Genomic DNA, 14,837 nt, shown 5'->3' with positions numbered 1-14,837 from the left:
ATTGGAGCATTTTTTGATTCTTTCATAAATGAGTAAAACTATTCTTGAAAATTGTAAAGCTTAATGTATTTGTAATAAGGATATATGTACCTTCAGACGTTTTAGTACGTGTACTGTACGAACCATGTTAAAACGCTTGTAGCACACAGCGTAAGCGTGGTGTCGCTCGGGGTGGTCGAAGACGCAAAAACATATTTTTGGTTCAAATTAATGATGCACTTATGTTTCATATATCCACACGTACTGAGTGATTGCTTCAATATCAACTGAGGACAATTTCTGAAAGATTAAATAATCTGTATAATTTTTACGTGCATATCAAAAAACGATAGATGAATCTCGCCATATAGGGTAGTGGAGGTATTTTGGACCGGGCAGGTATTTTGGCCCACCTAGGGAGTTTTATGATATTTATCACGTAATCTCTACTAAATTTTGGTAAATTTTTATTGGAATACGAAAAGTATTAAATTATGTGATGACTTTTATTTTGGATGTCAGTTAAATATGATGTTTCGCATCAAAAATAGAGAAAATGTTTTCACTTCCAATGAAACGCACGGAAAAGCACCAAAAACAAAGAAGGTGACAAATTTGTAGTCGGCTTCGAAGAGGTATTAAATTTTACAATTAAATATTTATTTCATGTGAATGTAGTTAGGGCCTTGTAAGAACTCAAAATAAACTGTTCTTAACCTCGGTGGAGGGATAATATTTACTAAAATAGTGGTTTGAGGTATGGCCAAAATATGTTCAACATAATCAGATGTGGACATATTTTGGACCACCTGTCAGAACCATCTCTCCAGTTCCTTCTAAAAGGAGAAAATATTCATGCCAATGTAATGTACTCTAAAAATAGATAAATAGAATAAGTTAGGACCTCCCGTGATCTGAGTTGTTATACGTTTATTTTACAATGAGATTGTTGTTGGTTCGATTTGTTCTAACAACTTTTCGCCAAGCTAAAAATTTCGATTCGACTTGTTTCCTTACAACTTGTCGACAAGTTGAAATTTTCAGGTGTTAAGTCATCCAGTTTAGAAAAATTGTCCTTCTCGGCAATCGGTTGATGACTGAGACAATGTGTTATCTAATGTATGTTTGACAATTTACGGATCATTCAAATTACTTTATTTTTGATGGCCTTTCCACTCATTACAATATGTGTGGAACGCCTTTATTATTTAGCAAAATCACTAGACTTTCACATTTCCTATTAAGCGTAACGTAATTTAAGCATGGTAACTGACGTCATACAAAAGTTAATAAATACACGTTTTGCGTAACATTTTTTTTTATGAAACATCATACTGCAATGCGTCAAAACTGGCAATTGCCACAAAATTTCATCTTTTTTTACCGTTACGTAATTTTTAAACGTTCCCTGCCTCAACAAATGAATAGAAATGATGTAAACTTTACGTAGTTTTAACTATTTTTAAATTTTAGCTGAGGTGGCTTTCATTTCATCAATCAATTGAAGTTTTATTTGGTGGGCCAAAATATGTGCACTTGGTGGTCCAAAATAAAATCAGGTGGTCCAAAATAGAAGCCCGAGATCCTTCAGGAGTTTTGATATTTCTTGTATTTACTACAACAATTTTGAGTTCTGTTTGGCCTTTTTCGACAGAAAACATGTTGCTCTACGTAATGCCTACTGAAATTATCCATATTTTGAAGTGGGAACCTTCTTTTTTCGCTGAATTGTTCATCTACTTCCTAAAGGGGTCCAAAATACCTCCCTTACCCTACTAAACACAAAAACAACTTTTTGTTGCTTCATGTTGGTCCTATACTGTATACACAACTCAATGGAGTCAACAGCGGTCAATAATTGTTTAATTATCTCAGTCATTTATAACCTATCATACTGTACCAGATGGCGCTTTATGGCTGCACACAAAGTTAATAACTTAACAACTAAAGTACAAACAAAAAGTCACTAAACACGATGAAAACATTAAACCACACCATATAACAACACTCATCATCATCGTTAACCGCTTTTTTGCCGACCGGTTCGATATCGTGTTTAAAATTCTGCTTCGAGTAGGAGCAGACCTAATCATTCATTCGGTCTAGGAAAAAAATAGTCCGTATCAGACATACGCATTTTTTACTGTACCCGGTTACTAGACAGGTTGATCGTCCGTTATAGGTATCCTACATACAAAAAAAAGCTTTGATTAAAAATCAACAAATCCCGATACTTCAATTTTGAAGCCTCCTTTGGTTGGCTGCTGCAAATGGTGAAGTGGTCCAAGTGAACCGGTAGCGTGTTGTTCTTGCTGGTGGTCAGCTCGCCATACCAAAGGTGGCCTTGAACTTGAACCACCAACCACCATTCAACCGGCTTGCTTAGCTCTGGCGGCGGGTGGTAGGCAGTTCACATATGGAGGAGGCATTGCATTGCGACGTAGAAGCCGCGGCTATCCGCGCTGCCGTCACGGAACCAGAAAAAAACAGTGCGTGCGCTCTCCGCGCGCGCGCCCGTCGAGTACATATTGGCGCAATTAGCACATCGACGCTTATTGATTGCTTGCTCACTCTTGCTATTCAACGGATAACTAACGGCACACGGTGTTTAATGTATGCATTTTTTTTTGTTCCTTCCTGCTTGTCCTGCAGCTCCGCTCGGAAGACGTGGTACGGGCCTACATCGACCGGATCCGGGAGGTGAATCCGTTGATCAATGCCGTGGTCGAGGAACGATTCGCGGCGGCCATCGAGGAAGCCAAGAAGGCAGACCAGATGATTGCCGACATGCAAACGATTTGGCTCATCAAAACCTATCCGCTGCTGGGGGTTCCATTCACGGTGAAGGAAAGCTGCGGGTTGAAAGGTAAGGACTTCCTTGTAGACCGAGAGGTATGATATTAGCAACACTCTGATTTTCTGTCGTTTTATGAGGTTTATTACCGTTTACTCAGTTTTAATATACATGAAATTCAGCTGGGTTTACTTTTAAGGAACTTGTCCATTCCAGTAAAAGTTTAGGACGTTCAAATCTAGGAATATACAAAAAATAATATGGTCCTTTAAAGTAAATCCAATAACTGTTCCAATCCAGCTTAAGCAAACCGTTAAAAAACAGAGTGTTGCTATTTTTACTTCGGTACGAATGTGTCTCGCCAGCTCTTATCAGTACCGGCAAGAAAGCACTGACCTAAAACCGCGCGGACCGTTGTGATCCGCTGCGCAAAGGTTATCGATATCTGCGAAACGAAACGCTAATGTATTGCATGCGGCGAGCAATGCAATGGTTGACTCTTCTGACTCGTTGCAGGTGCCCTGTTCACCGGAGGCTCTCTACCTCGTGCGGGAATCAAGGCGAGCTCCGACGGTGAAGCGGTGGCACTACTGAGGGCGGCCGGGTGTATTCCCCTGTTGGTGTCCAACACGCCGGAATACTGTCTCAGCTGGGAGTCGTACAACCACATCACCGGCCGAACGTTGAACCCGTACGATAACCGCCGGACGGCCGGCGGTTCCTCCGGAGGGGAGGGTGCACTGATTGCGGCCGGCGCTTCGCTGTTCGGCGTGGGAAGTGACGTTGCCGGATCGATCCGGGTGCCAGCGCTGTTCAACGGCATATTCGGCCATAAGCCAACGGCAGGTGAGTTCAACGAGTTATTCACAAAATCACGTGAAGTTGGAGCTACGTCTCACATAGGTTTGCACAACAGTGCGTCTACGAGAGTTCTGGGGAATACGTAATGCACGATGTATTATGCACCATATTGATTGATATAAACAATAATACATTCAGTAATTACACACATACCAACTTGATGCTGGGTCATTAGGCCGAAGGTCATTAGGCCGAAGGCCATTAGGCCGAAGGTCATTAGGCCGAATGGTCATCAGGACGAATTGAAAGTTAGCCGTTGTTTTTACCTTTTCCAACAATTTTTGACAAAAACTAGTTTAACAATGGAACTACCCAGGTAACCACTAAGCATTTGAATAAGCCGTGTATCAGCCCGTATTACGCATTTAAACTGCTTGCTGCCCTACATAAGCAGTTCGAATGCATAGCTGCCTTGAGTTAGCATAAGCTGTGCTGCTCAAAAGCTTTCGGCTGTTAATTAGCATTTCAACTGCTTGAAGTGGTTTCACTTGGGAGCATACAGAATGCTTTTCAACTGCTCTTTAAATGCTAGGAGCAAAAAGGTTGGGAGATATGTTACGCATTTGGCAACACATTTTGTCTCTCTCTTACAGAGCCTATGTTTCTATTTACAAATTTGTGCATCTTATTTGTTTCTTCATTTTCCCCTACTCATCCAAAAGCACCAAAGAAAACATTACTGCAGCTGGATTGGATTGGGAACCGAACATCATCAAAAAATCTCCAATTATTCATCATTTCGTCGGAAAATATGTGCCGAATAGGTGGATGCTTTGGTGGATCATAGGATTGTTTGAAAGAGGGAAGAAACAATCATATTCCACAGATATTTAAAAGAAGGGATCGTAATGCTCTACCACAATGAAAAATCTCAATGAAAACAAGTTTTGGATGTTGAATCTGAAGCTGTTATCGAATCATTCTTTATATTGGTGATTTAATCAACGCACGCCACCGGGACTGCTTTAGCATCGTGGATCAGGAGCAACAGAATCCGAAGCAGATATGATTAATCAATCTCCGGATCGTAAGTTCAAACCTACATCACTACAAAAATCAGCAAAAAAGTACCACCTAGCACCGGCTGGAATATGGAAGGACGATGAAGCGGGGAAGCAGGCTGAGAGAACGAGAAGCAGACGTCAATCTATTTTTGTTTTTTTTATTGCTCGACGAGGCGTTACGCTTCTTTGACATTTCGTCACGACGTTCCTGAAGGGATAGCACTAAGACAGCCCGTTATTTTGCCAAAACCTGCTGTGAGGTAGCACTATAGTCGCATATGCGGCTAATCAGCATTAAACACCTTGTCGTAAAGGCTACTATAATGCTGATGGAATGCTATTTTAAATGCTTACTGGTTACTTGGGTAGAAAGAATAGCCTATGTTTTAAAGAAGGAAAAATTTATGAATTGAATATCAGCAGTTTCAGCGCCAAAAACTATTTCAGCAATGATACTAGAAAGAACAGCCTATATTTAAAAGAAGGAAAAATTCATGGGTAAAATATCAGTAGATTCAGCATCAATAAAGTATCTTCGTGCCTATCACACGATACATACATGCAAAATGGTCATTTGCAGAGGAAGCTCTCAGTTAATAAGCTGAGAAGCAGGCTTTGTCTCAGTGGGGACGTAACGGCAAGAAGAAGACCCAATGACCATTCGGCCTGATGACCATTCGGCCTAATGACCATTCGGCCTAATGACCATTCGGCCTAATGACCTTCGGCCGAATGGCCTTCGGCCTAATGACCTTCGGCCGAATGGCCTGACACCCTTTAATTTCTTATCAGCAGATGCGAAAAAATGAGTCTGCTGTTTCATTTCGACAAAATATTATTATCATCAGTATTTTTGATAATAAGCCTTGGAGGATTGATGTTTGTTACTACGTCAATGCTACATTCAGAGGATTGTATTTCTGAAGATTTGCAAGAATCAAACTCGAGATGCAGAGGTTTGCGTCATCATTGATGCCGAAGATTGAGAAACTGTTATTGCAGAAATGCAAATACATCCCAAGTAATCACAAGCATTATATCATTGCACGAATTAGACTGAATATCAACCTTTGCAATGCGAAATGCAGTAATTCCACACTTCTCATGCAATATACCTTTAGATTGGCATTATCAATGTATTGATGCATTACATTTTTTCTTTACATTAGGGTGCATTAAAAGGTGATATACGATAATTCAATAATTCAACACTGCAAAAACTGTATAAATGCAATGTACAAACTAGCAAAGATTGCTCTAACAATACAATTATAAAAGCTTGACTCTAATGGTAAACAAATGAAATCAAGAAAAGTTAACAACTTCATGGTCAACTATAGCGGTCTTCAACACTTCTGGTTCGACTCCCGACCAACTTAATCCTCGTTTGAACCACCGATCGACGACTTTCTTCAGAAAACCCTTTTTTTGACTGCTATCGCATGCCAATTATGATGGAAACCACAATTAGCATAATATTATGAGCATTGTACGAAAGGTGTTTTATTTTTCTTATATTGATTGAATATCTTCTATAGAATGCATTATGCATTTATCAGCGATTTATCAGAATGTGATTACGAATCCCTGTAATTACATATGACATAGTCGTTTTGCCCTCTACTGAAATGGTTGAGGCAGAATAACAGTTTTCTTTTAGTTAATGAAATATCGGCTGTTATCACAGCAGCAGAAACGGTCCACAGCACCAGCGCGAATGTAACTCATCAAGCGGTCTTCAACACTTCTGGTTCGACTCCCGACCTGGCAACAAAAAAAATGGTTAAAACATTCATGTGGGGGGCATTAGTACCGTCGATAACGAAACGGTGCTAAAAATAGATTTTTGTTTTGGTTTTTCGTGTTGCACGTATTAAGCATGTGCAAATGCAAATGTACAGCACATGCATTTATGTCACTTTAGCAATGGCTGTCAACGTGCAGCAATATGTGGCACTAATTTAATTTTAGTGGGGCCCTTTTCGACTTTAATATTGCTTCAATGAGGTATTTAAAGTAATGCAGCATTATTTACACAATTTTAAATATAAATATACGGCAAAATTGATGCACTTATATACGGCTTCGTGGTTACTTGGGATGTACTCGACTTTTTCAGTTGTGCTCAAGTGTTATACATTTTACGTAAGATGATTTTCTAGATTCACTGAAAGTGCAAAATTTTGGTAATACCAACCCGTGAGGTCAACGTGCATATGTGCAAATGGATAAATTATTGGTTGAATTAGGAAAAAAAAAAATCCACAGCTCTGGTAAGATTTGAACTCATGACCTTTATACGCTTGACATGTGCTTTACCAACTAAGCTACCGAGCCAATTGATGACACGGTTTTTTAGTTGCAAATTAAAAGCGTATACATTGCGCTTTGAATGATTTTCATGCTGCACATCCCTAATGAGATTAATAAGGGTACAAATACCCTATAAGATAATTAAAATCCCATCGATCTACCTAATTTTCCCCTAACCGCAAATATAACCATCTCCCATGAACATTAGTATGGGACACGCTTGTCGACTCCAGTCGACTTTTTAGATTCCATTTAGGTCCGCGATCGGTGAAACTATAATTTAGCGCAAGCGGTTCACAGTTTATATAGGATTTACTATGGGAAAAGTTACACTTACAGAAATTAAATCCCAGAGGTCGCCCCTTGTCTCCTTAATTCAAACCGATCAATGTTCCTCATCCACGAATCATTCTCTTGAAGACCGCAAAACGATTGGATGCTTGGAAGATGATGTAGATCGATGAGACGGTGTAAAAGTTAATTTACGCTTTTTGCAATAAATATTAAACATTAAATTTGCATAGTCTACTTTTTCATAGATAATGGTGTCAATAGCTGAACACAATACTAGCTGAATATTGGTTTGACGTATCATTTGTTTGACAGTTTTGACAACTGAGCTCAACTTCAGTTTTTGATTGTTCAGACAACAGTTACGCTCTCTTTTTCGAGAATATTTATACAATCAAAGAATACAAACACAAAGAATGCCATCTCCTGTCTTTTTATATGAAAAATGTCAAGCGACAATACAGGTGGCGCTCTCTAAGCGTATCAAGATAGAAGCTCTCAGTGTTCTTGATTTGTTATGAGAGAAGGTGGTGTGAGTATGATTTAAAATCCGTATACAATCAGCAACACACACTATCGCATGAAGATTCAACTTTCATCCGTGGATAGCGCTGAGGTAGTGTAGAATTGTAGGAAGAACACTGCGTAGCACTTATCCCCTCCAGCACTTCTTTCGAGAGTAGCGATTAATGATTACTGAAAATCGCTTCAACCTGCAGATAATTTCTTTTCGTTCTGTTAAATTTTCTCTCACCCAATTTTCACGAAAATCTTTTCAAAGCAGATTAACAAAAATTGTGCCCGCGACGGGATTCGAACCTGGAACATTACTAAAACATACGCGACACGCGCACTCTATCCACACCACCACGCCAACCACACAGAGGGTATAGAAAATATAATGCATAAAACCAATCATCGTCGGCGCCATATGAGTCAAGGATAGACAACATAATCGGCCGACAAAGGGCAAACAAAATTCTCGCACCTTTGGGAGTGAGTGAAAAAATGTTTTCGCTCTGCTCTTTGTGCGGGAGATTTATCAAGTCAGATTTTCGCTGAAAATTGGCGTGAGGGAGAATTCTATTTTCGTGAGAATGAGCGAAAATTCCGACCGCTGCTGCGTAGGAATTCTTAGAAGATTATTTTGAGAATCTTTTGAGTAAAGCTGGTAATGAAAAAACTTTTAAATGAAACACAGTAAGGCGCCATTCACAAATTACGTAACGCTCTAGGGGGAGAGGGGGAGTATGGCCGAGCGTTACGGCCCATACAAAAAAAAAATTGGGTTTTCATACAAAAAAGCGTTACGAAGAGGGGAGGGGGGGGGGGTGGGTCGACAAATGTTGATTCTAGTGTTACGTAATAAATGGATGCTGCCTAAGACATTTTCGAAAAAATCTTTAGATAGGAATCTTCTAGGGATAATACCTGAAGAGTATGCTGATAAAATGCCAAGATGAATTGCTGTAGAAAGTGCTGAAAAAAACTCAGCAGAACCCTTCCACCGCAGTTACCTAGAAGAACTTCTGTAGCCATTGGGATTATTTTTACATTTTCTTACTAAAGCTCTTTTAAGGTTTTCAACCGCAAATTAGTTCGAAATTCCTTCAGGGTGTTTCCTGGTTTTTTTTTCTAAGAACACGTCCAGGAACTTCTCCAGTAATTTATCTGGAATCGTGGCGAACTCATCTAGGGCAAAAGCCTCGTTAATGAAGACAAAAAAAATATCCGGAAATCCTTGCAAAGATTTGCAAATTCTTGCATTTTTATAGGTTTCCTCGAGGGTTCGCCTAAACAGATTACCCGGGGATCTAAAGGTTTCTGAATATATGCCTTAAAAATATACTTATGATGGATCACACTGAAAATTCTACCGGTATTCGAGAAAAATCTAATTGGAACCTCTCAGTAGCACCTCTCAGTAGCTTTCGGTGGAGTAATCAGATGATATGCCAAAGAAATATATGTAAAGGAATTCCTGGGAACTAGTTTGTTTTCAGGAACTTTTGTAGAATAGAAGAAAGGTACAATCAACCATTTTCATTTCAATTTTAAGTGACCGGATGGTTGGTCTATGCAACCTGCACTAAATTGGTGCAGACTGAGTTTCGTTCCAGTTCGACAGATTAATGTTTTCAATTTTATCATAGACCCGATTTACAATTAAAATAAGTTTCTGTTAGTAGCCGGATTCGAACCAAGAACCTTGAGATCACCAGGCTCGCACGCTATCACTCGGCTTTCGAAACGGTTGATATGAGAGGAAAAAACGCACACAAGATGCGTTTGTTGGTTGATTTGCCATGGTAAATTTGAAAACATTTCTATGCTGGTCATTACAGCAAGCCGTCTTTCAGTGTAGGGACTCTCTATGAAAAGGTTGAGGTTTCAATTTTTATCCCTGGGAAAAGGCACAAACTTGTGATCAGCTTGATTGCTGTCGGGTCTTGGGGCTAATATGCATCTTTACTCTACAGAGAAAGAAATGCCTAGAATGCCTCAAGTGTGTGGGTGTTAGTGATCTATTTTTAGGCGACATCCACAGCAGACCGAATATATCTCTGCGTCTGCACAAATTCATGCGGATGTCAAAGAGTTGATGGGATATGATTGGCAAAGGGTTCACACATTGGTGCGTGGATGCCAGGTGAAAGGTGATAGAACTGTGTGTTCTGAAGATAATGCGACACAATTCGTGAAAATTGGAAGGAAGGGAAGGGGATTTTTTCAACTCGTTTCTGGTTCTGGCGATGAGCTGTATATAAAGAGAGGAGAGAGAAATTACATAGAAAGATACAAAGTAGAAGGAAAGGGACGGGCCATGGATTGAACCCTGGATCTTCTGCATACATATCAGAAGCGATAGCCACTAGACCACCAAACCTGTGTTTTCCTAAACCTTAAAGCCACGCAAATGCCTACTCTCAAATTCCACGGTGTGTGTATAGGCGATGCATTGAAGACTAGGCCCAGCAACTCCCTTGTACATCAATAAAATAAATAAAACATATCCATAATAGAAGGATTTTTTAAGGTGTTTGAGGAGTTTCAACTAACTTTTAGGGTATTTCTTAAATAATCCATTAGTGTTTTACAGAATGATTCAAAACTCTCAGAAAATTTTACCAGTAATTTCTATCAATGTTTCCACAGATTTTTTTTTAATATGCATGCATTGTAAAACAAATCTCTTTAAAATTACAGAAAAATAGCAAGAATTTCTACAATAATATAAGAAAATATCCTTAGAAGAAATGACTGTTTTCATGGATTTTTTTATTAAAAAAAATTACATTTTCTTCCGTTCAATTCAATATAACATGTATTTTATGTAATGCCAACTGCCATGTTTAAGAAACCAGAACTAGATAAATAAATATGTTAAGGCTGAATTATAAATGGCAAATGTTCCAGAACTAAAAAAAAGCACTTTTTCTCAAAATGATTCACAAATCGAAGAAAATAAGAATGTCCGATTGTTTATTTAGTCAATTATGACAATGGGACACGCTGGTTTTGTTCGCAATTTCGTCATTCTAGAGAAAATTGCCTTTTCAGTTTGGTATAATATGCGATTTTTTTTGGAAGTGAATGAATTGAAATATATAAATTGCAAGCCCAAAAAAAATGCGATTCTCATTTGAGCCTTAACAACTAATTTGGCCAAGTGAAGTTGATTGTTACGATAATAAAATTCATAGATACAACTGAACTTGATCAGGAATCGCTGCCAGAAATCTTCCAGAGATTTTTCCAAAATTTACTCGTATTACAGGGTATTTTTAAGAGATTCCATCATAAATTCCTTCAAGAATCTCTGTTGCAATCCCTTCAGGAATTTGCGATGGAATTTCTCCTGAAATTCTTGCTGCGATTCTTCCAGGAATTTATGTGGGGATCTCCCAGTTAGCCTGGTGGATAAGATTTTGAAACGTCAATCCAGAGACGGCGGGTTCGATTCCCGTTCCAGTTGGGAGAGTATTCTCGACACTCCCGATCTAAAGTTTGGTGTCGCCATCTCAAAAACATGTCATTTTTCAGGCCCATATCTCCGCCAATTTGCGTCCGATTTTAAAATCCTAGGTCTCATTCAAAAGATAATAAGTCAAAGAAACTTTGAGCATGGTTTAGGAGAAATTTTTACATAAATATTTATGTGTAAATTTGACCTAAAGTTGCAACATCCAGCAGTGTCACTGGAATGTGGGTCGACAAAATTTAAGATGAGAGCGGTAATATTACCTAATTTCTATCAGCTTTCATGTCCTTTTCACCAAACTGAGCTAAGAAATATTTAAAAAAAGATATGAGGTAAATAAACTCTTGATGTCATCGACAAAATGATGATATCTCCGTGATCTTTAGTTCAATTTTAATTGCTCATTTTAAAGATAATAAACTAGTTTTGCGTACCATGCCTTTGATTGAGCGTATGCAATGATTTTTATATATAAATATGTTATGTAAAGTTAACATATTTCATAACTTTTCAGATTATAAGGCTTTAAATTAAGTTTTAGTATATAAGTTTTAACAAATATAGTTCAATATCCATGCAGTAACTGCCATTCATTATGTTTAAAATAAGCAAAGAAGAATTAAAATTGAATAAAAGATGACAAAAATATCAACAAATCACTTTTCCATGTTTTACTAAAATGACCCCAAACTTTTGACCGATACATCATTTTGAGGGAAAGACTCCAAACTTTTGGTCGATGGCCTCAGAAGTTAATTTACTCAATATTTTTTTTTAGATTGTATAGCTTTATCAAGCTTAGCAATTGAAAGCTGATAGAAATTAGTATATACCACCTCATTTCAAAATTTGGACAACCCAATTTTCATCGACACTGCCGTAAGTTTTAATTTATTTTTTAGTAAATTTTACAACTGTATCTTAAGTTAAGGCATAAATATTTACGTACAAATTTCACCAAAATCATCTTCAATTCATGCTATTCAGGCTTATTCTGCGCGGCGTGTGAGGTGAGACGAGTCGAATGAGATGACAAAAGTCGACTCACCCCATTTGATTTACATTAGTCGTCTCACGTCACGTGAGACGAAACCATCTGTCTCACCTCACACGCCGCGCAGAATAAGTCTGATTATCTTTCGAATGGCACCTAGGATTTTGAAATCGGATGCAAATTGGCGGTGATATGGGCCTCAAAAAATAACAGGTTTTTAAGGGACTTTTGAACTTTGGAACAAAAATTTTGTTGGTATTCCTGCAGGAATTTGTACAGGAACACTTCTAGGGATGTATCCAAAAATTACTCCTAGAACTACTCCGTGGATTCAACCTGGTATTTGTAGAAGGATTATGCTAGGCATCCTTTTAGGAATTCCTCTTAGAATTCCTTCTGGAATTCTTCTTATAATTCCTTCAAAAATTTCTGCTAAGATTTCTCCAGAGATTCTATCGGGGATTTCTCCGGGGATCTCTCTAGGGAATTCTTAAAAATACTTCTACAGATGCCTGCAGTTATTTCTCCAGAATTTACTCAAACAATTTATCGAGAAATCGATCTGGGAATTTCTTCAGGATTCCTCTATAGATGTTCCTATCGAATTTTTCTATAAACTTCCCAGTGATTCCTCTTGCTTGGAATTCTTGAAGGTGCTCCTACATAAATATCTCTTGGTATTGCTTCAGTTATGTACACTACCCGTCATAAGTACGGACTCACAAAAAATATTGCAACAATATTGCATCACCCTGACTCACCTCGATATCCATATCTCTAAAACCAGAACGCCTACAAAAATGCCGCCTTCAGAAAAGTTGTTGCTTTTGGTCTTCTGAATAACTTTCCCGAAGACAGCATCTTTCTAAGTCCTCAGATTTTGGAGATATCTAGGTGAGTCAGGGTGATGCAATACTGTTGCAATACTTTTTGTGAGTCCGTACTTATGACGGGTAGTGTATTTCTCTTATGATTTCATCAAGAAACCTGTATCGATTCAGGAATAACAGTGATTTCTTTAGAGGAATTACTCCAGAGATTTATCCAGGAATTCCTCTTGGGATGCTTCTAGGGATTTTTTAGGAGATTTCAATTGGGATTCCTTCATAAATTACGCAAGGTATTCATCCGGGAACTCCTCCAAATGTTTCTACAGAAATTACGTATTTTAAATGACGTCGCATTTTTGAACGATTGTTAAGATCCCCGAGGGGAAGCGTTTTCGCCAATACCAATACATGGTTCGTAGCAATATCAGGAACTAACCCCTCCCCCTACTAGGCTAGGCCTACTGTTGTGAAAAACGTACTGGCGTAACTGCTCCCAGTATAAAGTGTGTCTCATGCACACTCCGCAGGGGATATTTTCGGCTTAGAATACTTCCTCGTACTATTTCCAAAAAGGTCATTTCATTCTCTTACTTTCTCCAGATGTCATTTCAATCAACGGACACTTCCCATTCTCTTCGGACGAAAAGTTCCGCAACTTCCTCACGGTGGGTCCGATGTGTCGCTACTCGAAGGATCTCCCCACCCTGGTCCACATCATGGCCGGTTCGAAAGCGTACAAACTTCGCCTAGATGAAACGGTTTACACCAAAGACATCAAGATTCACTACATGGAAGACTTCGGCTTCAACGTGGCATTCGTCCCGGTCGAGGAGGAGATCAAGATCGCCATGTACCGTGCGGTGCAGTTCTTCAAGGATCACGGCCTCCAGACGGAACGGGCCGAGTTCGACAACTTGAACCACAGCATGGAGATGGCCATGTGTACGCTGCAGTCGCTTGAAGACGTGCCGAACATGTTTGACAGCCGGGAGAACCCCAAGGAGAAGCACAGTCTGCTGTTGGAGTTGGGTAAGTCGCTCATCGGCCGATCGCAGTTCACTCTTGCAGGGATCGTGTTCTACATCCTGTACAATACGAAGCATCTGTTCAGCCCCGAAGATCAGCAGCGATATCTGCGAATGAAGGACGCACTCCGAAAGCAGTTGATTGTAAGTTTCGTTCGTGACTTTTTCTACGTTTGCAGCTTGATATTGATCTGATCTCACTGATTTCAGGAAACCCTGGGCACGGAAGGAGTGCTGTTCTTGCCGACTTATCCGACGCCAGCTATCCGACACTACGACTCATTCGGTCACATTACCGGTGTGACGTACACGATGCTTTTCAATGCGCTCGGATTCCCCGGAACCCACGTCCCGTTGGGATTCAACAAACAGGGCCTGCCCATCGGCATACAGGTAGTGGCCGCTCCCTACCAGGACCGGCTAAGTCTCTGCATTGCACGCGAATTGGAAGCTGCATTCGGTGGATGGAAGGCACCGAAATGAGAGCTTTCGTCTCACTGGAGGTAAAATGGTTTGTTAATTTTTATCGGATTAACGTTGTTAAAGGTGGGGAATGGATTTCCGTATTTATTTGTACGTAAGGAGGACAAAGAACGCTAAGCCAAAAGATATTTGAAAACTTTGTGTGATTGTGTGCTTGCGACGCGAACGAAAGGCTGTGTGATAATGTGAATAGCATTCAAATTTAATTTGAAAGCGAAATCGATCTTAACGTAATTACAGGAATTTTTATGATAAAAATGGTCTTCTCAATTTTTTCTTAG

The 14,837-nt window shown here is 39.3% G+C and overlaps 1 protein-coding gene across 1 annotated transcript in view; it reads left to right on the top strand.

Annotated features, from left to right (window-relative positions):
* The window catches only part of LOC109405223 (fatty-acid amide hydrolase 2), a 45,917-nt gene extending 31,103 nt beyond the window's left edge, over positions 1-14,814 (top strand). The window contains exons 2-5 of the mRNA XM_019678257.3: positions 2,632-2,845; positions 3,290-3,619; positions 13,649-14,217; positions 14,284-14,814. Of these exons, the coding sequence (XP_019533802.3) occupies positions 2,632-2,845; positions 3,290-3,619; positions 13,649-14,217; positions 14,284-14,556 (1,386 nt within the window). The 3' untranslated portion in view covers positions 14,557-14,814. The remainder of the gene's footprint in view (positions 1-2,631; positions 2,846-3,289; positions 3,620-13,648; positions 14,218-14,283) is intronic.
* The last annotated feature ends 23 nt before the right edge of the window (positions 14,815-14,837 follow it).

Source organism: Aedes albopictus, chromosome 1 (assembly GCF_035046485.1).
Source record: "Aedes albopictus strain Foshan chromosome 1, AalbF5, whole genome shotgun sequence".
Lineage (NCBI taxonomy): Eukaryota > Metazoa > Arthropoda > Insecta > Diptera > Culicidae > Aedes > Aedes albopictus.
This window is presented reverse-complemented; position numbering and strand designations above follow the sequence as displayed.